Source organism: Arachis hypogaea, chromosome 4, assembly GCF_003086295.3.
Source record: "Arachis hypogaea cultivar Tifrunner chromosome 4, arahy.Tifrunner.gnm2.J5K5, whole genome shotgun sequence".
Taxonomy (NCBI): Eukaryota; Viridiplantae; Streptophyta; class Magnoliopsida; order Fabales; family Fabaceae; genus Arachis; species Arachis hypogaea.
The window spans coordinates 122,618,614-122,643,786 of NC_092039.1; the positions used below are offsets into that span (position 1 = coordinate 122,618,614).

Below are 25,173 nucleotides of genomic sequence, written 5' to 3' on the forward strand. Positions count from 1 at the left end.
GTATTGTTTACAACGGTAAAATATAATAAATATAGAAATATGGATTTAATGTTTTTGTAAGTTACAAATTTTGTTAGACGCTATTAATTTATAATTATTGTGGTTGGTAATTATTGTATTATTTTTTGTATATTTTATTTTATTTTTTATTTTTTTGCTGATTTGAAAATAATATATGATTTGACAAAAATTGAGTGGTTGATTCTAAAATTTTGTCAAGTAAGTGACAAGGCATTAGTATGAGAAGAAAGATGTCTTAAAAGTAATATGGATAAACTTATGTATCTACTTTTATATATTAAGAATAACCATTACTACATTGTCCATACTGATCGTAACACCAATAAAATGTTTTCATACCCTTTGAATCTTCTATCAACATGTTAGTGATATGTGTCTCCATAGCAATGGTTGCTAGTGTAGTTCTTCTTTGGAGCAAGAAACAAAATGCAAAAGAAGCAACGGTACAAAATATGGAGGGGTCAAATCCTTTCCCATGCTACAGATGTGCACTATGTTGCAAGACCTGACCTAAGAATTGGGCAATTTAATATGTATTTTGTAAACTATAACACTAATTACCTTTATAAATATAACATTAACCTCAAGTGAAGGGCATTTTATTTTAAACTATAGCCTAGAGACATCAAGGGAATGAAATTGCTCTCTTTACTTTTTTCTTTACTTTTTTTTGTGTTTTTTTCTTTTATTTTTTCTTTTTTGAAGGATTACTATTGGAACTGAAAGGCTCAAATGTGGGAATTCTTGTTTCTGGACACAAGGAAATGAGGCAGGAGGTAGCAGCTGTTTCCTCATCTAATTTGACTGAAAATCTGCATTTTGAGTCCTTTAGCTTTAACTGGTGATTTTACATATATTGTTAAAAGTATGTAAAATGCTTAACTATTAGTAAGAGTTGATCTTAGCTAGCTTATTTTGAGTTAGAATTTTTGTTATTTTTTGATAGTGTAAATTGGTTATGTAACAAAAGTTAGAGCCTAGTCCCTAGCTTCTAAATACTTATAGTCTCTTTTTCTTCTTAGAAAATAAAATCTGTCATAACGAACACAAAAAAAGGTAAAAAGGTTTTCAGTTTCGTATCTTTTTCTAGAACATTAACATACAAACAGTTTATATTTTATAAATTCAAATCGTTTCATGCATGGTTACATCAAACTCAAATTTACATAACACCAGATGCAGATTAACAACATGGACTGAAGTTGTGCATTGCTAAGGCTTCCACAGCTTTTAAGAACTGATGTTTCATGTTTCCAGACCCAGAAAAATGAGATCAATTTAGTTTTTGCCCAAACTCGTATCTGTATACTTCAGCTTCTTCAAAAACTAATCAAAATTGGAAAAAAATGTGAAAATGTTATTAGCTTTCAAAGTTGATTCTTCTGACAAAATTAAATAGTGCTCTTGGGAAATGGCCATACCTTTCTTCCCTGCCAAAGTTGTTCAGTTCACTCACATATATCCATTATCTCAATGCTTTTGTTCAAGTCAAATAGACTCTGTCCTTCATTTCTTTGCCTTTCAATCTCACTTTGGTTCAAATCTTCAATCTCGTTGATGCACGCCAAGCCAGTGCTCAATACTTTGGCTTGATAACAAGGAATATGTTCAAACTCTTCAGAATCATATTCACCATACTCAACCTCCGGCCGAAGCAATAATTTAAACACCATATCTTGTTGAAATTCTTCCCCGAAGTAATCATTGGTCAAGCAGAGAATGTAAAGGTGATAGCCATCACACATTCTATATGTTCTCCAAGGAATGATGCACCTATTACCATTGCTAACAGACAAATTCAACTTCACTGATTTATCAAATCCCCAAAACTTTGTATAAAACAGGAAACATACTGCAATACCCTTTATATTTTTAATCCAACGGCAAACACTTGGATATGGGACTATTGCTGAATGGTAATCCTTCAGAGGAAAGTGGCCAAACAAAGATGGAATTTCCGTACTTGGGATTAGCATTTCCAAGACCACACCTTGATTTTCTTGATCCTGGCCACTAGAATATTTAAAGGCAGTGAAAATGGTTGACAAAACATTGGATTCAAATATGTTCAGTGATCTACACCCATATGCTTCTAATTCTCTAATACTAGATGGAATTTTTGGCAGAAACTGAAGACGGCGACATCCATTTAGCTTAAGGGACCTAAGCTTGGAGAGTTCATGAATGCTTATTGGGATATTAGCAAACCAGTGACCACTTAGATCCAAATGCATCAATGAAGGCAAGTAGCAAAATAGATCATGAGAGAAAGATATTTCACTCTGGTAACATCCACTCAAATTTAGATTACTCAGCAAGGGGAGGCTTGACATTGAAGATGGCAATCCATGAAGGTTAAAACAAGAGCCAAGATCCAAGTTCTTGAGGGACTTTAACCTATGAATGGTATCAGGAACAGAATCAAGTTTTCCACAACCCTTTATGTTCAAATCTTCAAGGCCAACTAAATTTCCAAGTGATGAGGGTAACTTCCCTATAGGAGTTCCACTTAGAGAAAGTCTTGACAATTTTCTCATGCATTCTCCAAACTCTGGGGGATTTTCAAAACTCTGACAATGCTCAATGATCAACTCCTTCAAGGAACTCATCTCTAATTTACCTGGAAGAGTTTTAAGCATTTCGCAGTAGCTTAGATTTAAGTGAACAAGGTTCTTGTGGTGTATGAGGGATATGTGAACCTCAGTTAGGCTATCACAACCTTGGAGATCAAGTGTTTCAAGGATGGGAACCCCGGAAATATCAGGTGTCTGCTTTAGGTTGCGGGAGCTACTCAAATCCAGGTACTTCAGCTTTTCCAAAAACTGATTAAAAAGAAAAAAAAAAACACATATTTCAAAATATTAGTCTTTCATAAGTCAATATAGTAGTAAAATCAAATTTAAAAGATCTCTTGATGAAATTATCTAACCTTTTTTCCATGCCAAACTTGTTCAAGATTGCTACGTTGCATTTTGATTTCAACAGCTTGATATTGTTGATTTAACAAGGGGAGAGTTTCCAAAGGACAAAAATCCCAATGCAGAACTCTTACTGAACTAGGGAAGTGGTTGAGGCCAAGGGGAAGTTCCATGTATGGTAAACTGAGATATCTTAACTGTGTTGTCTTTGAGAAAGCTTCCATGCTCCAATGTGCTGAGAATGGCTTACTCCGGAACCAATAAAATTTATCATGTCCAAAGTTTAGAACCATACTTTGAATAGCTTCTGTTCCCTGAATAAAATAAACATGACAAATAATAAATTTTACAATCAACTAAGATACCTAAAACATGAACTTAAGAAATAGAAGGAAACTTGGACATTGATAAAACTTGAGGAAATAAAACAAATAAATGTTTATTTTTATATCAGATCAATCAGTTGTAAAGGAAGTTTCACCTACCAGATCATTTGTCAACACTTGATGAATGTCATCTTTAGACCACAGCCTGCTACGCTTGCCTGGGTTACTTGGAGATTCTTCATACACAATATGCCTCCCCATTTCTTGAAGCAAATCATGCATTTCTAACTTATTATTTTGATCTAAAGTTACCAAAGCTTTATCAATCAATGTAACAATTCCGCTTCCAATATCACTTCCAACTCCAACATAAAAATCACACATTCTTAATATATGTATTGCCTCATCTTTTTTCATTCCTTTGAAGAAACAAGCAATATCAAGAAAAATATTCTTCTCTGTTGTCATCAAATGATTGTAGCTTATTTTCAATGCATTGAGAACTTCAAAATGTGGAAAATTCATTATTTCTCTAATGGTACTATGCCAAAAGTCAGCATTTCTTCTATATAGATAGGAACCTAAAACCTCAACTGCCAAAGGAAGACCTTTAGTATATTTCACTACTTCTTTACACAGAGAAGAATATCCTTCTTTAGGTTCAAGTTGTTTAAAGGCTTTCAAACAAAACAGATTATAAGCTTCTTCTTGATCTAACCCTTTAACTTCATAAGTTCCATGGACTCCATGTATATCTAGCAAGTGCATATCTCTGGCTGTGATTATTATTCTACTTCCTTGTCCAAACCAATCTTGATTCTCCGCTAAATTCTCTAATTGGTTTAGCTCACTTACATCGTCAAGAACAAGAAGAACTTTCTTATTGCACAAAGCACTTTTTATCGTTGTTTTTCCATCTTCTATGTCATGAAAATAGCTACTTATGTTTAGACACGCAAGAAGGTCTCTTTGCAACTGAACAAAACCATTTTTTGCAGACAACTCTCTAACATTTCTCATGAAGCAACAAACTTTGAATTCACCTCGGATGGCTTCATATACTGCTCTCGCTATAGTTGTCTTTCCTATGCCACCCATTCCCCATATCCCTACAAAGCGAACATCATTCAACCCAATACCTATGAGATTAATCACTTCCTCCAACCTTGAAGCAATCCCAACACGATTCTTAGTGCAAGATGGCAATTTCGGAATTAGCTTTCTATGTATGTGTTCAGAAATGCTTTCCACAAATCTTGCCTCAAGTCTAAAAAGATCATAAAGTCAAGAAAAGTCATACATCTTGCTTGTCACTCAAGAAACACTAGCAAAATAGTGTAACCGGTGTTTTAGTTTCCAAAATTAAGCAAAGTTATAATTTTCTAACAAAAATACGTAGTATAAATATTATAACTTGATGAACAATCATTCCGAAAAAAGAAATAGCACTTCAGCAATTAGATGGTTATCATTTACACCAAAACATTTAATTACCATAATATGTTGATTGTATTTTAATTTTGATTGTAACAAACATCTTGCTAACCAATGTTATAGTGATAAGTACTAGTGTGTATTCAGATTAACATAGTAGAAAATAAACGAAGAATTACTTACTGATGTTTGGAATCCCAACCAGAATAACTAGCAATTTGTGTGAAAGCATCTCTCCACCTTCTAAGCTTCTCACTGCCTTCTCCAAATCTGTGTTCATGTTTTCTGAAAGCTTCAGCAAATGTTCCTTTTTGGTGCCTCACATCAGAGGGCTCAACACCATAGAAGACTGGCACAATCTGTAGTCCCAGGTTGTGTTTGCACTCAACAATCTTTTGAAGCTCATCCAAGCACCAAGCAGAGGAAGCATAGTTTGGCGAGAGAACAACGACGGCAAACATAGACTCTTGAATTGCTCTGAGGAGTTCAAGAGAGATAACTTGACCTCTCTCAAGGTCCTTGTCATCCCTGAATGTTGTGATTCCCTTCCTTTCAAGCGAGGCACATAAATGATCAGTGAAGCCTGTGCGAGTGTCTTCACCCCTGAAACTCAAGAACACGTGATAGGTCCATGATCTTGGTGAAGGAGGAGTGGAGAAAGAAGAGGCTTCAGCAGCTAAAGATGCCATTGCCATGTATATGGGAAGGTGTAATAACAGATTGTGTTTTGTGGTGTGTATATTTTTTTTAGCAGTGTTGTGTTTAGTAAGTATTGTTGACATAGATTGAATAGCAAATAAATATCATGGTTTAATGCGTGTGAATAGAGAGGAAAGTGAGCAGAAGCTGCTTGGGTAGCTTCCATGACAGGATAGGAGAAAGCCAGGAAGGAGTGCAAACCATTTTCTTTAAAGATATGGCCTACACACTCCAGGGAAAGGAGAGGGTGCAGAATAGCTGAATAAGCGTTTACTTTGGTAATTTGTGTGGAAATTAAAATAAAGGTGAATCGTTAATAAATAATTAAAAAGGTGAATTGGGTTGTTGCATCTAGATAAGACCATATTGGTCTCCCATTTGCTATGTCTTCTTTTAACTATAACGGAATAACTCATGACAAAAATCTTCTTCATATGTATCCAGAAATTCTAAATTATAATGATATATTTATATCAAAAATTTCATCATTCGTATTTAATTTTACTTTTATTTAGTTAGTGTATTTAATATTTCCAAAAAAAAAGCAATATCAAGAAAAATGTTCTGCTTTATTAGCATTAAATAGTCATAACTTATTTTCAATGCCTTGAAAATTTTGATTTGCAGACCACTTTTTTATTTCATTAATAGTACCATGCCAGAAATCATCATTTTTTCCACATAAGTGGGAACCCAAACCAATCCTTCTTAGCATTCCAACACAGTTCTCTGTGCAAGATGGTAACTTTGGAATCAACTTTTTATGCATGTGTTCAGCAATGCTTTCCAGGAGTTTTGCTTCATGGCTGCAAATGAATTAAGAAGAGAAGTAAAGTCATAGTTACAGTCTAGTTTATACAAATAAGTGAATCAATAAGGAAGTTCTCAATACCAGGTTAAAAGCTATCATTTGTGAGATGATAGCTTGCACCTGAGTCTGAATTCATTGATGGTGTAGCAAGAAAGGTTTGTGGTTGATAAAAAGATGTAGAGGGTAGAGGTGGTTGGCATGATTGAAGAGAGCCTTGATAGCTATGATCAAATCAAAAATAGCAATTTATAGCAATGTGACCTGGTCTATTACAGACTTGACAGATTTGCCTATCGTTGAGTTGCCAAGAACTCCTTCCACCTTTAAAGAACCTACCTCCATGATTGCCTCCTCTTCTTCCACCAAATCCTCTAGCATAACTTCTTTGTGTGGATGAAAAATTCTGAGCAAAATTGGCTTGAACCAAAAAGAGAGATATTGATCGAAAATTCTCAAGAGTGTCCTCATGAGAGAGTAGCAGATTTTTTACTTCTCCTATGCTAAATAGTTCAGGTTTTGCTTGAACAAAGGTGATGCAGCTTGAATAATCTTCAGGAATCCCTTTGCAAATAGCTTCAATGTAATCCTCATTAGTAATCTGATATCCAATAGCAATTAAAGAGTCTACCAATTTTTTTATCTGAAAAAGGTATTCTATAATTTCAAGATTCTTTTTCTTCACCGCTTAAGTTGATTCTTTAATTGCTTGATCTTGGATTTTGTGATTTCAGCAAATTGCAATTGAAGAGTCTACCAGATTTCTAATGCTGATGCACAATGTGCAACTCAATTCTTGAATGATGAATCCACCGAAGCAAGAATCCAAGAGCTAAAATTGTAATCTTGTAACATCCATTTTGTGTATTTTGAAGAGACAGTGCCAGCAACTTTCAAAATTTCAGAATCAAACTGAGATGGAGTTTTACCTTTAATGATATAATATTTAAGATTTTGTCCTCTGATTATGAACAAAGCATGTTGCTTCCAAATAACAAAGTTAGATTCATCTAACTTGTCTAGAATTGAGAAGAGAGAAATCTTTGAATTTCCGGAATTAATTGCTAAGGCCATGATCGAACCTTGCTCTTGATACCATGTAAGAAGAGTTCAACGCTCTTTTGAGGAGAAGATAAACAACAGAGCCAAAAAGTAAACACTTAGTTATTCTATTATTATTGAGATATGCCTTATTGGTCCTTACACATATCTATAATTCTATTTAGTATTTATACACTAAATAATACCCGAAACTTCTATGTTCTCTACAAGGTTATTGTCCCTATTGACAGGGGGTGTTGTAATTTTATTTTCTATAATCCTTCAATTCCTATGAAAAAAATTAGTTCTCTTACTATAAAAAAGAGATATTGATCATTGTTGTTTCTTCTTTCTTCTATGGTGTTGTTGACTTTTCTTCTTGAAAAAAAAAAAAAGAAAGAAAGGAAAGCATAAGAATTTCCTGTTTTTGTTAGCAACATTTTTTATAAAATGATTTTTGTTTTCTATATTTCTATATTAATATTTTTTTTTCCTTCTCACACATTTAGGATTTTGATGTCGAATGTAATTTTAGTTTTATTGAAAAACCTGATTTTTGTTATTATTGTTGGCTCAATTGATCAACTTATAATCTTTTTTATATCATAGAATACAAAGTATGACTTTTCTTATTTCAAAAAAAAAAAACAAAAAAACAAAATAGATATATAACATATTATATTTATCTTTTTATCTTGCCTAATTTTATTTGGGTTTACATATAGCTGACTCTTACATAAGAAAAACACAACAATTTTAAATGCAAGCACAAAAATAAAAATAATATAAGATTACACACATGAAAAGACCAACACCTAGACTTGTGACTTAAAAGATCTTTTGCAGCAACCTATAAACATCTACAGCGAAAGCATTTCCCAGTGCTAACCCAGCAACAAGGCCACCCCCATATCCAATTAGAATTACCATCCAATACAATTCAAAGAAAGATCCTGACTCAGAATCTTGATCACCATCAGGTTTTTGCAATGGAGGCTTAGGAGGATCTTCACATTTCTTCAACAATTGAATCCCGCACAAATCCTTGTTTCCTTCAAATGAATTATTATCAAATGTGGAAAGTTGTCCATTTTCTGGAATTGGACCTGAGAGATTGTTGAAAGACACATTGAAGAAATCCAAGAAGGTTAGCCCTGTGAGTTGTTGAGGAATATTTCCTGAGAGGCTATTGAGAGAAAGGTCCAAGACTTCAAGATTTGAAAGCTTTCCAAAGGAAGATGGGATGCTGCCAGTAAACATGTTATTGGACAAATTGAGCACGACAAGGCTATTCAAACTTCCCATGATATCCGGAATCTCACCATAAATTTTGTTACTTGAAAGATCAATGGCTACCATATGATGAAGGTATTGACTCCCAAGATAATCCATGACAACTCCTTTGTTGGACATTGAAAATGAAGACGAATCAATATCCAGGAACATATTCTTACTAAGAATCAAGTCCTTGAAATCCAGTTGTCTTTTGTCAGATATGATCATCGATTTGAAGCACATGATTATTTCTGATGTTAATTTTGTTGAAAAACCATTGTGAGAAAGATCAATGATTCGAAGCTGAGGAAATGTGTATTTCAATGGACACATTATAGCTCCGTGAAATTGATTATCACGTAAAGAAACAGCCTTTAACTTAGGAAGAGATCCTAACCAGAAAGGGAATGAGTCATTGAAATGGTTATGTCTCACATCAAGAAACTCAAGCATTCTGCAATTGACAAGTGCTCTTGGTAATTGACCATACAACTTGTTAGAACTAAAATCAATGAACTGAAGGGCATTTCCTTTCTCATAAGTTTGAGGAATATTGCCAATCAGTTTGTTTCCTGCGAGCGACAAATATTGAAGAGATTGACTGAAGCTTCCCAAACATGATGGAATCATCCCAATTAAGTAGTTGAAAGATAAATCAAGATATATAAGGGATTGTAGATTGCATATCAAGGGGGATATTTCTCCTATTAACAGGTTGTTGGAAATTTCCCAAAACTGAAGAGTTGTTTTATTCCATATCCAACTCGGTATAGTCTTTATGCTATTCTGTTTTATGTGAAGATCAGTCAACTCTTGCAAGTGCTGTATAAAATTGGGAAAATGAACTAAGTTACATGACCCTAAATCCAATGATTGAATTTGAGGAGGAAATGTTACGTTGGTAGTGTTCTTCCCTTCAACAAAAGACAATTTGTTGCCTCCGCCTAAACCAAGAAAAGTAAGCTTTTGGAGCTTTGAAAGCATGCCAAGCTCAATCTGTCCTTCCAACATATTAGCACCTAGATCAAGACCTGTAAGATTCTCTAACTTGAAGAGGAAATATGGAATTTCACCTTGAAGATTATTGTAATGAAGATTCAAGACATTTAAAGTGGTTAAGTTCATTATCCAAGTTGGAATTTCTCCATTTAAATTGCATTCACTCAATCCTAACCATTGAATTGGAGGAAGGATTGTCACATTGACAGTCCTATTTTGTGACAACAAAGACAATTTGTTGATAGACAAGTCAAGAACATTAAGCATCTTTAGCTTCAAAAACATGTCAAGTGCTAGTTGCCCTTCAAAGAAATTATACGACAGAGACAAAATTTCAAGATTTTCGAGTCTAAAAAGAGACTGCGGGATTTCACCATGAAAGCTATTATCTTCAAGATACAAGAAAGCTAAATTGGTTAGGTTTCCAATGGATGCAGGTAATGTGCCCTGGAGATTTTGGTTGTCCCCGAAACTCAAGACTGTTATGTTTGGGAGATGGAATATTCCGACTGGAAACTCACCATATAGTTCACATTGGCGAAAAGAAAGCTTTTGCAAAGACGTAAGGTTTGTGAGAGTATGAGGTAAAGATGATGAAATGGTCACAAAACTCAGACGAAGGTATTCAAGTCTAGTCGAGTTTTGTGTTAAGCTTGTGAGAGTGGATGCCTTTAGTTGCAAATGGTTGATTAGATTATATGGAAGCGGCTGAAGAGTATAGCTGCGAAGATCAAGGGACAACAAGTTGGACAATTGTGAAACTTGAGGTGGAACTTCACCAGAGAATGTGTTTTCATTGCCATGAGAAAGATCCAGATGTCTTAGCTGTGAAAGCTCACCTATCTTGGCAGGAATTTGTGAGTGATTGAAATCATTGTCTGAAAGATCAAGGCTTTGAAGATGCACAAGTGAGAAAAGGGTGCTATTGGCATCCATGGAACCATAGAGCAGGCTGCTACTAAGATCAATGGAAATGACATGACCTGTGAGCTCATCGCATTGAATGCCATCCCAGGAGCAGCAATCTGTGGAAGGACTCCAAGAAAGAGTTTTAGGATAACTGAAAGGATTGTAAGAAGCAGACTTACTTATTAAGAAGCTTTGTTTAAAGCTGAGCAAGGCATTGCTTTCATGTTGATGGCACTCATGATGATGAGTTGTAGTTGAATGATTCAAAGTAAAACAGTTTGTGAAGAGGGAAGATGAGAAGAGAAGAAGAAACTGTATGGAGAAAGTAAGAGAACATAAGAACCCCATTATTGTGATCGTATAGCAGTAGGTTTCAGTGGATGGAATGTTTGGGACACTCTAATGGGTTTTTATAGTGAAGCAGTGATGGTGATGCTAAATTCCAATAGACAATAGTGATGATAAGTCATACTCATAAGTGCGTTTCGGCAGACCCTTTCAAATTTCAAAGCATATGCAGAGGAATTCTATCGTTAGACTTAATTTTTTCTCTTCAATTTGTTTCATATCATTGACTCTAAGTAAACTCACTGTGGCTTATACAGGAAGAGAGTTCAGATATCTTTGCATTGGTGCTTTAATTTTAACTAGAGTGAGACCAGCGCGCGGAGAAGTAGATTATTTATACTATATACTATATTTTAATAAATATTATATTAAAAATATTTTAGAGAACATATTATAAATAGATTTTGAATTTATTTATTTTTAAAAAAGACATAAGTTATTTATATTAGAGTTATACAAAACTGTATTTTCCTTTTTTTTCATTTTTCGATTTGCATTAATGGCTATTCTTTGTCTTTTCTGCGGTTTTTTTGTTTGTAAATAATTAAAAGAATAAATCAATGAGAATGAAAAACATATAAAAATATTACATTAAATTTAATAAATTTTTGACAATTAGTATGAGAGATTAAGAAATGAAGAGTAGTAAGAATCTTAATATGTATAAGTTGTAGAATTTGAATATTTGTAACTGAAATTTTTTATAATTATTATTATAACACTTTTAATGTATGTTTATTGTATTTAATTAGTACTTGATGTTTCAATTGAATAATAATAAATAAGAGTTTTTGTTTTAATTTTTTTAAAACATTTTATTAAATAGTGATTGGTTGATTTTCATCTTTTGTACTAACTTGAAGTGGAAAGTAAATTGGCACTCCTCTTTGACGGAAGATATTGCTTTCTCCTCATCCTTGCTTGTCTAAATTGGATAGATCTTGTGTTTCTACATTTTTAAAATAGGCATCAAAATCACCTTATGAATCAATTTACAATAAAATAAGGAAGGTGCAATAAAAATTATGTTAAACAAACCAAGCTGCATCATCATATGCTGGAGGCACATATCGTCTTGTTTTCCTTTTTTTTTTTTGACAGGATTGCTCAACAGAACAAAATATGTTATAAGACTCTTTTTGTACTAACCTGAAGTAGAAGCTAAATTGGCATTCCTCTTTGATCGAAGATATTGCTTTCTCTTCATCCTTACTTGTCTAAATTGGATAGATCTAAGTGTTTTAAATAATTGTGTTTCTACATTTTCAAAATAGACATCAAAATTACCTTATAAATCAATTTACAATAAAATAAGAAAGGTGCAATAAAAATTATGTTAAACAAACTAAGTTGCTCTCCGCCTCTTTAATCTAGAAATTTTGGGTATTAACTCTTTCCATTTGTCATTACCACTGCAAATTCTTTTACAACAAAGAGAATAAGACTCTTCCTTTTTTTGGAAGGATTGTTCTCCTTTAATCTAGCAATTTTGGGTATTAACTCTTTTCATCTGCCATTATCACTGCAAATCCTTCTACAACAAAGAGAATAAAACATAGTCAAAGAATGATAAAAAAAAGAGGAACACATAAATGTAAATTGTGGAAGCACATTAATTTTGGTTGTGACTATTAGACAGAACCGTTTAAAAAAGAGGAATACATAAACCTGTGCTACTTGCAAATTATTTATAACAAATAAATAGGACTATTGGTCAAAGTTAAAAATCTTTAAGAAGTTACCTCAGACGAATTTTTTACGTTGGCGGCATCGAATGATGACGTTGGTCTGAGACCCAAAATCGAACTCCGGCAGAAAACCGCAACCAGGAGGAATGGAGTGTTACAATTGAAAAGAAAAAAGAAAAAGAGGAGGGGCACGTGAAAAGCACGTGACCCCATTAACCCCTTTATTTCCTGGAAGAAGGCTCCCAAACCCCAGCATTTCTCCTTCCTTTCTCAGTCTCATCTCTCTCCTTTCTCATCTCTCTTACCTTTTTAATCTCTTCTATCTTCTCATCTCTTCTTCTTGTAATTACATACCATTATCAAACTCATCTTCTTCATTTTACTTCCTTCTCTTTTTCTATTCAATCTCTATTTATTCAAAATCTCATTTTCTCAAAATCTCCAACTCATGGAGTTTAAACTTAATGAGTGAAGGAAGCATTTAACTTTGATTTCCAATTATTATTGAAGTTTCAAGGTAACTCTTTGACTCAATAATTAGTCATATTTTCAATTTTTGTTATCTCTATATTTATGGGTATGTATAAATCCGAATTAGGGTTATTAGGGTTAGAAAATTTGGGGCTTTTGTCAAGGTGAGTAAGATTATGTTAATTGACAATATTAGTAGCTCACAAATATCATTATTGTCATATTTCTAGAGTTGTAGAATTATTGGACATCAATTGGTAGCTCGTTGACGCGCTCAGAGTTGCTTCCGGTTTTTTGGAATCAAGTTGTGAGTGGATATTATGTCTATAATTGTTTTTAAATATATTATTATCAATATTTATGTTGAATCATTATTTTCGTAGTTTGAAAATATTTAATTATTGTGATTTTTAAATTTTTGAAAATAAATATTGATTTGTGAAACTTATAATTTTATAAAAATACACGCGAGATGATATTTATATATTTTGTAAAGCATACATGTTTTTTTATTTGACTTTATTGAATTTTAAATATAAATTTTAGTATGCAATCTTATATGTATTGGATTTGCTATGGAATTTAGTAGTATGTTATGTGTATTAGAGATTTTTATAAGTGATTTAGTTTGGATTGGTTTGGGAGACTCTGACTAGAAAACCGTAGTTAACGGCGGTTATGACGTTAACCTAGATGCATCTGGCTCAGACCTCAGCTAGTAGGGGCGTTGCTAGCCTAACGTGTAGGCCACACGTTGGATCTGTTATACCGTACGGGCACACTAGAGGAAAGGGTTACCTTTAGAGGTGGAGCTGCCCTAGGTGTGTAATATATGATTTGATTTGACTTCTGGAATGAGAACTCCCATTTCAGTTCATCCGCTTAATTATTTATCTAATTATTTGTATAACTAATTAATAGAAATATAATTTTCAAGGTAAACTATGTATTGTCTCGTGTGGGTTATAAATATAATGTTTGCTCACTGAGTTGCAAAACTCACCCTATTATATTCCCATGTTTTTCAGATACAGGAGTCATTCCAGGTTCCATTCCACCTGCCCCTCAGTAGATCTTAGTCATTTTGGTGAGCCCTTCTTTCCAATGGCTAAGTAATTATTTAATGGAACCTTTATTCAAAATTTAGATCATGTCAATGCTCCATATGTCACAGATAGGATCCTCGTGTGGGTTGTGTTATTTTGAATCTTGAACTATTTAGGTAGTAATTATGATTTGGTTATGTAAGACTTATGGATTTAACTATATACTCTAGTTATCAACTTGATATATATATATGATGCGTATTTTGGATATATTTGGTTGTGGATATGGTTGGAATATGTTGTTGTCTTTGGAAATGGATGTTTATTATTGATACAGGGAGTTAATATTTATGTTGGTAAGGTCCTAGAAACAAAGGAGGTTCTGTCCGTTTTTCTGAAAATTTGGTCGTTTGGCTTGTTGAGGGACTTGTCCCTTGAGCGCCAGTCATGGCTGGATTCGGGCCATGACATAGAGTTTGCCCTGATTTTTGCAATTTATGCAATGCGGCTCCGTCGGGGATGGACATTGCGATGGACAATTTGTTTCGAGGAAAAATCAATGGCTCATGGGACCGGAAGTGGATGGAGGAAATAGGATCTTGGTACGGAAGAGGTGCCAAGAGGAAGAGAATTTCGAGAAGTATGAGAAAGGTAATAAGCTCTTTGGTTTTCAGAGCTTTTTGAAAAAAGTTAAGTTGTTGGTTTTGTTTTTTGTGTTTTTTTTTTTATTTGAAAATAAAAGTTGATTTGGTAAGATTTGAGTGGTGGATTATAAAATTTTGTCAAGTAAGCGATAGTGCTGACATGGCATAAGTAGAAGAAGAGAAATAACTTAGAAGTAATGTGGATAAACCTATGTACCTACTTTTATATATTAAGAATAGATAGATATTATCTAAGGGAAATAAAATAACTTTTTTTTTAAAATAATATACATTGGTCTTTAACACGATTTATCATTTTGTGAGGGACATATAAATTCCACCATTACCATTCTGTAGGGTTTTCATACAAGTCCATTACACAATTTTCTCAAAAATTATTTGATACTTGTGTAGTGCTTCTTACGCTACTTGCAACAGTTCTGGATTATGAGAAGTAGCTAGAAATATTGGCGTGCATTTAGAGCAAGAAAAAATGTGGCCATTCATGTCATTTTCAAAATTATTATGTAAAATATAGAAAATCAAAATGAATTAAGCAGTTATTGAGTCATAAAGAACTGAATAAAGCTTAGCAAAGACCAATAATCATGTATCTTAAGAACACAGTACAGGACTATGAAAACAGCACAATAAATCAGTGTAAAGAGAGAGGGAAAGGGAGGTGTGCTTGAAGCATACAACTCAAAAGATGCTTTTACTATGAATACCATTTTTTCTAGCATGCACCAAAGACCAAATGAAGGAACAAAGCAGAAAAGAATCAACCAATATACTGCATCATTTTGAAAAGAAACTCTCTTAGCAAATGTTTTTTACTTTAATGTTTTTCTGTAGACTATAGTCTAATGCTTAACTTCAACTCCTATTTTATTCGAAAGTGTATTTCTAGCAATATAATACTTAGCTTAATTGAAATTAAATTAAATGAAATTTGCTTATGAAATTTAAATTAGAACTTAAACATCAACTAGGATGGTGTTTTGATTATATTTGCGTGCATTTTGGGCAAGAGAAGAAAAATACTGATAGTGCTTTCTGGTTTTGATTAATTGGAATAATGTGATCATTCATTTCACTTGACGACTCTAAGAATTTTCTAAATTGGTGATGCTAAATTCCAATTGACAATAGTAATGATCAATCATACTCATCCCTCCTTATACGTCCATTTCTAGTTGGATTATTGATCAATTTCTCTAAACTAATTGAAGTGCTGCTCACTTTTGGTTCCACTAAAAAATTTTGTGCATATAATGGAGCATGTCGCATTATTAGTCAATGCCATTTGTCATGCTAATGGAGCACTAAACAATGCTAGTTGACTACAAAATAAAATTACTTCCGAAATAATTTCAGGTCTGAAACTAAAATTTTAAAATTCTGAGAAGTACTGAAGAAACACAACTGCAATTTTGTTAAAACCAAATTCAACCAACCTCTAAAAAGAAATATACAAGTAACATTTTGTTAACTAATGTATACACACAAGTGGAAGCTGCTCGAGCCTATGATACAGCAGCAATTGAGTTCAGAAGAATTAATGCTGTAACCAACTGTGATTAAGTAATTACTTAAGTTATATTGACAATAATGTAAAATATGATGGACATATCGATTTGTTCTGTTTTCGTATCTCAATAGCTTTAAATTTTACAACAGATGTTAATGATAATTGCTAAAAGTAAAAAAAAAAATAAAAAAAAATCATCGTTGACAAGAGTATATGAATATGCAATAATTCACAGTTAAGAAGATCCTATTTTGTTGTTATATTTGAACCATTAACATATATAAAACGTTTAACCATTGTTAATTATACTTTCTTAAAAGTTAAAAATCATCTGATCCAAACTTCCTTTACAATCAGATGCACCAAAAAACTCAGCTCTCTATTTTTCATGAGTCTGAGACTATGGTTCTGTACACTTGACAGGTTGTTCTGTGCTTGCTTTGATAGAGATTATTGGCCTTATTTATGGGGGGTTCTTGTAATTTCATTTCTTGCTCTCCATTCGATTCCTATCAGAAAAATAAAAATCAGTGCTCTTACTATGAAGAAGAGAGAGATTGATCATCATTGCTTCTTCAGTTCTTCTTCTTTCTTTATTTTTGTTAAGTATATTTTTCCATAAAAAAATTTGTTAGTTTTCTGTATTTCTATATTAGCTTTTTTCTTTTTTCTTTCTCTATAATATACTGCTGGCTGTAATTTAGTTTTTTTAAGAAAATATCATTTTTGTTATTATTGTTTGCTCAATTGATCCTACTTATAATTAGATTCAAATTAAAGATTTTTTTTTGGTTGAAAAAATTGCTTTGCTTTACTTTTTACAGTTATCCTATCTTGCATGGGCATAATCAAAAGATTGAGTATACAAACAGAAAAAGAAAAAGAAAAATAGATATATAAGTATATTACACACTATATATTTTTAATTTATCCCCTTTATTTGGAATTACACATGACCCACTCTTACATGAGTTAAACACAACAACTTCAAATGAAAACACATAAATGAAAATGATCTAACATTACACACATTAAAATAACAAAATCTAAACTTGTGATTTAAAAGATCCTTTTCAGCAACCTAAAGACATCTCCAGCAAAAGCATTTCCTAGTGCTAACCCAACAAGAAGGCCACCCCCATATCCAATTAGAATTACCATCCAATTAGATTTAAAGAAAGGTCCCGATTCAGAGTCTTGATTACCATCAGATGTTGATAGTGGAAGCATAGAATGATCTTTGCATTTCTTCACCAATTGAATCCCGCACAAATCATTGTTTCCCTTAAATGAATTATCATCAAATGTGGAAAGTTGGCCATTTTCTGGGATTGGACCTGAGAGATTGTTGAAAGACACATTGAAGAAATCCAAGAAGGTTAGCCCTGTGAGCTGTTGAGGAATATTCCCTGATAGGCTATTAAGAGAAAGGTCCAACACTTCAAGATTTGAAAGCTTTCCCAAAGAAGATGGGATGCTGCCAGTGAACATGTTATTAGACAAATTGAGCACAAGAAGCCTATTCAAACTTCCCATGATATCTGGTATCTCACCATAAATTTTGTTACATGAGAGATCAATGGCTACCATATAATCAAAGTATTGAACCCCATGATAATTCAAGACAACTCCTTTGTTGGACATTGAGAATGAAAACAAATCAATATCAATCAAAGAATGTTGCAAATAATAGATGTCGTCTTTGAAATGTGCTGGATCACTTGTGTTGGAAAGTGTCATCGATTTGAAATTCTTGATTATTTCTGATGACAAATTTCCAGAAAAATCATTCTGAGAAAGATCAATGATGTGAAGTTTCAAAAATGTACAATTTGATGGGCACTTAATAGCTCCATAAAATTTATTGTTACGTAAAGAAATAACCTTCAATTTAGGAAGAGATTGTAACCAGAAAGGAAATGAATCATTCAAATGGTTATGGCTCACATCAAGAAGCTCTAGCTTTCTACAGTTGACTAATGATCTTGGTAATTGACCATACAACTTGTTAGAGCTAAAATCAATGAACTGAAGGGCATTTCTTTTAGAATAAGTTTGAGGAATACTGCCAATCAATTTGTTTCCTGCAAGCCTCAAAAAGCGAAGAGATTGGCTAAAACTTCCCAAACATGATGGAATCATGCCAACTAAATTGTTGGAAGATAAATCAAGATGCACAAGAGATTGCAGATTGCATATCAAGGGGGATATTTCTCCCATCAATAGGTTGTTGAAAATCTCCAACCTCTGAAGAGTTGTTTTATTCCATATCCAACTGGGTATTGTCTTTATGCTATTGTTTGATATGAAAAGATCAGTCAACTCTTGCAAGTGTTGTATAAAATTGGGAAAATGAACCAAATTGCATGAACTTAATTCCAAATATTGAATTTGAGAAGGAATGGTTACATTCGAAGTGTTCTTCCCTTCAAGAAAAAATAATTTATTGCCTCCTCCAAAACCAAGTACAGTCAGCTTTTTGAGCTTTGCAAGCAAGTCAAGCTCGATCTGTCCTTCTAACATATTACCACCTAGATAGAGAACTGTAAGATTCTCTAACGTGAAGAGGAAATATGGAATTTCACCTTGAAGTTTATTTTTAGAAAGATCCAAGTGATATAAAGAGGTTAGATTCATCATCCAAGTTGGAACTTCTCCAATCAAATTGCACTCACTCAATCCTAACCATTGAATTGGAGGAAGGGTTGTCACATTGACATCCGTATTTTGTGAGAACAAGGACAATTTGTTGAAAGACAAGTCAAGACCATTAAGCATCTTTAACTTCAAAATCATGTCAAGTGCTAGCTCGCCTTCAAAAAAATTATAAGACAGCGACAAAATTTCAAGATTCTTAAGTCGAAAAAGAGACTGAGGGATTTCACCATGAAAGCTATTATCTTCAAGATACAAGACAGCTAAATTGGTTAGGTTTCCAATGGATGCAGGTAATGTACCCTGGAGATTTTGGTTTTCCCCAAAATTCAAGACTGTTATGTTTGGGAGATGGAATATTCGGACTGGAAACTCACCATATAGTTCACATCGGCGAAAAGAAAGCATTTGCAAAGACGTAAGGTTTGTGAGAGTATGAGGTAAAGATGATGATATGGTCACAAAATTCAGACGAAGGTGTTCAAGTCTGGTTGAGTTTTGAATTAAGCTTCGCAGAGTGGATTCCTTGAGATGTAAACGGTTGATAAATGGAAAATCAAGCTGTTCAATATAGCTGCGAAGATCAAGGGACAACAAGTTGGACAATTGTGAAATTTGAGGTGGAACTTCACCAGAGAATGTGTTTTCATTGCCATGAGAAAGATTCAGATATCTTAGCTGTGAAAGCTCACCTATCTTGGCAGGAATTTGAGAGTGATTGAAGTCATTGTCTGAAAGATCAAGACTTTGAAGATGCACAAGTGAGAAAAGTGTGCTATTGGGATCCATGGAACCATAGAGCTGGCTGCTACTAAGATCAATGGAAATGACATGACCTGTGAGCTCATCACATTCAATGCCATCCCACAAGCAGCAATCTGTGGACGGATTCCAAGAAAGAGTTTTAGGATAACTGAAAGGATTGTAGGAAGCATACTTACTTATGATGAAGCTTTGTTTAAAGCTGAATAAGGCATTGCTTTCATGTTGATAGCATTCATGATGATGAGTAGTAGTTGAATCATTCAAAGTTAAACAGTTTGTGAACAGGAAGGATGAGAAGAGGAGAAGAAACTGTATGGAGAAAGCAAGAGAACACAAGAACCCCATTATTGTCAGTTGAATTGAAATAGGTTTCAATGGATGAAATGTTTGGGACACTTGAATCGGTTTTTATAGGCAAGTATAAAGTGTCCGCGTTCTCTAAAATGGGTGGAGACTCTAACAACCATCTTTTTTCCACTACTATTTCACTTTGCTAACAACTTTGCATTTGACGTCGTCCTTCATACTTAACTGTACATGCAACTTCATGACTTCTCTACTCATAGAGTCATCGCTCACAAGTCACAGGGGACAAGGTACCTTTCAAACCTTATCTTCATCTTTCTTTACCTCAACAAACTTCCTTGCTATTGGTGTTCTAAGTAAAGCACTTGCAAAAGTGATATGTATATGTATTTTTTCTCAAAAATGCTATTTGTACACTAAAATCAGCCACTAAAATTAACCACCAATATATTTGTGTATAAATACATGTGTCATTTAATTTATTTTTAATGTGTATTTATATTTCAATATGTATTTTATACTGGTAACTGACTTTAGTGGCTGATTTTAGTCTACATGTAGCATAGGCAATTTTTTCTAATTCCGATCATGAGAGTGTTAAATTGCATTGCCGTTTATTTTAGTGAAGACAAGAAAAAATGGTCAAACAAATTTTTCAAATGAAATAATGGTGTTATAGGTCCATAAAAATTTTACAATGTGAGACACGATTTATGGGATCAACAAGTCCAAGATTATACACATGAAAAGACCAAAATCTAGAGTTGTGACTTAAATGATCTGTTTTAGCAACCTAACAACATCTGGAGTAAAAGTATTTCCTGACGCTATCCCTGCAATTAGAATTACCCTCCAGTTAAATTCAAAGTCTTGATTATCATCAGGTGTTGGTAGCAGAAGCTTTGAACGATCTTCACATTTCTTCACCAGTTGAATCCCGCACAAATCTTTGTTTCTCTCATGGATTATTTTCAAATGTGGAAAATTGTCTATTTTCTGATATTGGACATGAGAAATTATTGGAAGACACATTGAAGAAGTCCATGAATATATAAGAGAGAGGGAAAGGGAGGTGTACTTGAAGCATACAACTCAAGGGATGCTTCTACTATGAACACCTTTTTTTCTAGCTTGCACCGAACATCCAATGAAGGAACAAAGCAGAAAAGAATCAACCAACATGCTGCATCATTTTGAAAAGAAACTCCCTGTGCAATTTTTTTTTTACTCTAATGTTTTTCTGTAGACTATAGTCTAATACTAAACCTCGATTTTATTTGAAAGTGAAAAAAGAAACACTATTGTTGCACTTGAATATTATCTTTAAGACAAATACAGAAATATAGAAATTAAATTCCTTTTGTTGTGAATATAGAGATATATACACAAATTTTTTATTTCCCAAAAAAAGAAAAAACGCATACGTTTTGTATTTATTAATAGTGGAGATTAATTATATATAGCTATCTTGTATTCATGTTTGAGTATCCAAAAGCAACCTATATGAAATAATTCTCAATATAAAACATAAATAGCAGGAATGCACAAAAGCAAAGAACACATTATAAGACTTTCTTTTAATAAAGTTATTGCAGGAAGAGCAGTGGCTTCTCAAAAGAGGTGTATCAAAGTATAGGGGTGTTGCAAGGTGAGATACTCCTTTTATATATATAGTCTTTATGAACACAGCACAAATGTGCATTTTGGGTTTGAATATGAATCACTAATGCTTTGTCAATGTTCTGCAGGCATCATCAGAATGGAAGAGTTCTTGGAAACAAATATCCTTACCTTGGAGCTGATAAGCGAAAACCAAAGCTCATGGAAACCGGGCAAGTGTACTGGATCATATCAAGTAATATTACGGTGAGTGGATATTGTTCCCACGAGAATTAATGAACTAAGCAAGTAATAATTAGCTGATTATTCTAATTAGACAATTTGAAAACTTGTTTGAGAGGAATTAAACGTTGAAATAGAGAACTAAAAGAGAGTACATCTTGAATAATTAAGATGGAAATAATATGGATGAAACACAAGAGGAAAAATGGAAGTAACATGTTGTTAACTAATGTAGGCACACAAGAGGAAGCAGCACGAGCCTATGGCATAGCAGCAATTGAGTACAGAGGAATTCATGCTGTCACCAACTTTGATTTAAGTAATTACATTACATGGTTGAAGCCTTCACACCAATACTCCCAACACCCTAAACTTGAGACTCAAGTACTACTAAACTCTCAAACACTTACTTCTCCATCCAACTATACTCCAAATCCAATACAACATTCAAAACCATATAGACTTGTGACTTAAAATATCTTTTTCAGCAACCTATAAACATCTACGGCAAAAGCATTTCCCAGTGCTAACCCAGCAACAAGGCCACCCCCATATCCAATTACAATTACCATCCAATACAATTCAAAGAAAGCTTCCGATTCAGTGTCTTGATCACCATCAGTTGTTGGTAGTGGAAGCTTAGAATAATCTTCACATTTCTTCACCAATCGAATCCCGCACAAACCTTTGTTTCCCTTAAATGAATTATCATCAAATGTTGAAAGTTGGCCATTTTCTGGTATTGGACCTGAGAGATTGTTGAAAGACACATTGAAGAAATCCAAGAAGGTTAGCCCTGCGAGTTGTTGAGGAATATTTCCTGACAGGCTATTAAGAGAAAGGTCCAGCACTTCAAGATTTGAAAACTTCCCCAAGGAAGATGGGATGCTGCCAGTAAACATGTTATTGGACAAATTGAGCACAAGAAGACCATTCAAACTTCCCATGATATCTGGAATCTCACCATAAATTTTGTTACATGAAAGATCAATGGCTACCATGTGACGAAGGTATTGCCCCCCGAGATAATCCATGACAACTCCTTTGTTGGACATTGAAAATGGATGCCAATCAATATCTATTTCCGCATTGTCACTATGAATCACGTCCTTGAAATCCAGTTGCCTTTTGTTGGATATGATCATCGATTTGAAGCACATGATTATTTCTGATGTTAATTTCCTTGAGAAACCATTTTGAGAAAGATCAATGATTCGAAGGTGGGGAAATGTGTATTTCAATGGACACATTATAGCTCCGTGAAATTCATTATCACGTAAAGAAAGAACCTTTAACTTAGGAAGAGATCCCAACCAGAAAGGAAATGAGTCATTGAAATGGTTATGTCTCACATCAAGAAACTCTAGCATTCTGCAATTGACAAGTGCTCTTGGTAATTGACCGTACAACTTGTTAGAACTAAAATCGATCAACTGAAGGACATTTCCTTTCACATAAATTTGAGGAATATTGCCTGTCAATTTGTTTCCTGAGACATTCAAAAGTTGAAGGGATTGGCTAAAGCTTCCCAAACATGATGGAATCATGCCAACTAAATTGTTGGAAGATAAATCAAGATCCACAAGTGACTGCAGGTTGCATATGGAGGGGCATATTTCTCCCATCAATAGGTTGTTGGAAATTTCCAAACTCGGTATTGTCTTTATGCTGTTGTCTGATATGTAAAGATCAGTCAACTCTTGCAAGTGTTGTATAAAATTGGGAAAATGAACAATGTTACATGAGCTTAAATGCAACACTTGAATTTGAGCAGGAAATGTAACCTTGGAAGTGTTGTTCCCTTCATGAAAAGACAATTTGTTACCTCCGCCTAAACCAAGTGCAGTAAGCTTCTTGAGCTTTGAAAGCATGTCAAGCTCGATTTGTCCTTCCAACATATTATCAACTAGATCAAGATATGTAAGATTCTCTAACATGAAGAGGAAATAGGGAATTTCACCTTGAAGATTATTCTCTTTAAGATTCAAGCGATTTAGAGTGGTTAGATTCATTATCCAATTTGGAACTTCCCCAGCCAGATTGCATGAAGTCAATGCAAGCCACTGAATTGGAGGAAGGGTTGTTACATTGACAGCTCTATTTTGAGAGAATAAAGACAATTTGTTGTGAGACAAGCCAAGACCATTAAGCATCTTTAGCTTCAAAAACATGTCAAGTGCTAGATGGCCTTGGAAAAAATTATAATCCAAGAATAAATTTACAAGATTCTCAAGTCCAAAAAGAGAGTGAGGGATTTCACCATCAAAGCTGTTATCGGTAAGATCTAACAGAGCAAGTTGGGTGAGGTTGCCAATCGAATAAGGAATGGCCCCATGAAAATTGCAACGTGAAATCTCGAACCAATTTAAAGAAGTGAGGTTTTCAATGGATGTTGGAAGTGAGCCATAAAAACTTGTGCGTGGGAGGTATATGGTGACTAATGTCTTTGAGAGAAAATTAGGCAGCAAACCCCTAAGATTTTGGTTTTATCCCAAATCCAAGACTGTTAAGTTTGGAAGATGGAATATACCTAGTGGAAATTCACCATGCAGTTCACAATTGAAAAGAGAAAGCTTTTGCAAAGATGTAAGGTTTGTGAATGTATAAGGTAAAGATGATGAAATGGTCACAAAATTAAGACGAAGGTGTTCAAGTCTAGTTGTGTTTTGGGTTAAGCTTGTGAGAGTGGATGCCTTGAGTTGCAAATTGTTGATTAGATCATATGGACGTGACTCAAGAGTATAGCTGCGAAGATCAAGGGACAACAAGTTGGACAATTGTGAAACTTGAGGTGGAACTTCACCAGAGAATGTGTTTTCATTGCCATGAGAAAGATTCAAATGCCTCAGTTGTGACAAGTGACCTATCCTGGCTGGAATTTGTGAGTGATTGAAGTCATTATCTGAAAGATCAAGGCTTTGAAGATGCACAAGTGAGAAAAGGGTGCTATTGGGATCCATGGAACCATAGAGCAGGCTGCTACTAAGATCAATGGAAATGACATGACCTGTGAGCTCGTCGCATTCAATGCCATCCCAGCAGCAGCAATCTGTGGTTGAAATCCAGGAAACGGTTTTAGGATAACTGAAAGGACTGTAAGAAGCATACTTACTTATGATGAAGCTTTGTTTAAAGTTCAGCAAGGCATTGCTTTCATGTTGATGGCACTCATGATGATGATGAGTAGTAGTTGAATCATTCAAACTTAAAACAGTTTGTGACAAGGAGAAGAAACTGTATGGACAAAGCAGTAAAACACAAGAACATCATCATTGTGAATATATCGCAACAGATTTCAATGGATGAAAGGTTTGGGACACTACAATCGGTTTTTATAGTGAAGCAGTACTGGTGATACTAAATTCCAATAATTAATAGTGTGTTACTGCAAACATTTCAAAGTTCAAAGCACATGCAGGATGGCTTAGACATTCATGTAATTTACTC

The 25,173-nt window shown here is 34.0% G+C and overlaps 5 protein-coding genes and 2 long non-coding RNA genes across 7 annotated transcripts; 1 reads left to right on the top strand and 6 right to left on the bottom strand.

Moving 5' to 3' along the window:
- Positions 1–1,076: 1,076 nt before the first annotated feature.
- LOC112797747 (TMV resistance protein N-like) lies at positions 1,077–5,687 on the bottom strand. Its single transcript, XM_025840826.3, has 5 exons — positions 4,883–5,687; positions 3,425–4,532; positions 2,951–3,253; positions 1,443–2,843; positions 1,077–1,347 (listed from the first exon to the last, which is right to left on the bottom strand). Exons 1-4 carry the CDS (start codon positions 5,479–5,481, stop codon positions 1,470–1,472), a joined length of 3,384 nt encoding a protein of 1,127 aa, XP_025696611.3. The 5' UTR covers positions 5,482–5,687; the 3' UTR covers positions 1,077–1,347; positions 1,443–1,469.
- A 261-nt stretch (positions 5,688–5,948) lies between these two features.
- Positions 5,949–7,261, bottom strand: LOC140184502 (uncharacterized). The gene is made up of 2 exons (XR_011881497.1): positions 6,291–7,261; positions 5,949–6,204 (listed from the first exon to the last, which is right to left on the bottom strand). It is a non-coding gene; the product is annotated as an uncharacterized lncRNA (long non-coding RNA).
- Positions 7,262–7,910: 649 nt separating this feature from the next.
- LOC112797750 (receptor-like protein 7) lies at positions 7,911–10,974 on the bottom strand. The gene has a single exon (XM_025840829.3). It carries the CDS (start codon positions 10,776–10,778, stop codon positions 8,076–8,078), a length of 2,703 nt encoding a protein of 900 aa, XP_025696614.1. The 5' UTR covers positions 10,779–10,974; the 3' UTR covers positions 7,911–8,075.
- A 1,743-nt stretch (positions 10,975–12,717) lies between these two features.
- LOC112797751 (uncharacterized) lies at positions 12,718–14,280 on the top strand. The gene is made up of 3 exons (XR_003199860.3): positions 12,718–12,983; positions 13,168–13,244; positions 13,966–14,280. It is a non-coding gene; the product is annotated as an uncharacterized lncRNA (long non-coding RNA).
- A 2,775-nt stretch (positions 14,281–17,055) lies between these two features.
- On the bottom strand, positions 17,056–20,070 carry LOC112797749 (receptor-like protein 49). The gene has a single exon (XM_025840828.3). It carries the CDS (start codon positions 19,921–19,923, stop codon positions 17,218–17,220), a length of 2,706 nt encoding a protein of 901 aa, XP_025696613.1. The 5' UTR covers positions 19,924–20,070; the 3' UTR covers positions 17,056–17,217.
- A 2,126-nt stretch (positions 20,071–22,196) lies between these two features.
- Positions 22,197–23,897, bottom strand: LOC112797752 (receptor-like protein 54). The gene has a single exon (XM_025840830.3). The coding sequence runs from the start codon at positions 23,895–23,897 to the stop codon at positions 22,197–22,199; it is 1,701 nt and encodes a 566-aa protein (XP_025696615.3).
- Positions 23,898–24,212: 315 nt separating this feature from the next.
- Positions 24,213–24,986, bottom strand: LOC112795369 (receptor-like protein 6; the record flags this gene model as incomplete). The annotated part of the gene is made up of 1 exon (XM_029297656.2): positions 24,213–24,986. A coding segment is annotated over one exon (774 nt), but the record flags the coding sequence as incomplete, so codon positions are not given.
- Between the last annotated feature and the right edge of the window lie 187 nt (positions 24,987–25,173).

Bases quoted from the DNA above. Each gene is read 5' to 3' on its own strand.
- LOC112797747 (XM_025840826.3), bottom strand. From the start codon at position 5,481: ATGTCAACAATACTTACTAAACACAACACTGCTAAAAAAAATATACAC. The intron at 4,533-4,882 runs GTAAGTAATTCT...TGATCTTTTTAG, and splicing joins GGTTGGGATTCCAAACATCA to ACTTGAGGCAAGATTTGTGG. The intron at 3,254-3,424 runs GTAGGTGAAACT...TATTTTATTCAG, and splicing joins AAGTGTTGACAAATGATCTG to GGAACAGAAGCTATTCAAAG.
- LOC112797750 (XM_025840829.3), bottom strand. From the start codon at position 10,778: ATGGGGTTCTTATGTTCTCTTACTTTCTCCATACAGTTTCTTCTTCTC.
- LOC112797749 (XM_025840828.3), bottom strand. From the start codon at position 19,923: ATGGGGTTCTTGTGTTCTCTTGCTTTCTCCATACAGTTTCTTCTCCTC.
- LOC112797752 (XM_025840830.3), bottom strand. From the start codon at position 23,897: ATGTTTTTGAAGCTAAAGATGCTTAATGGTCTTGGCTTGTCTCACAAC.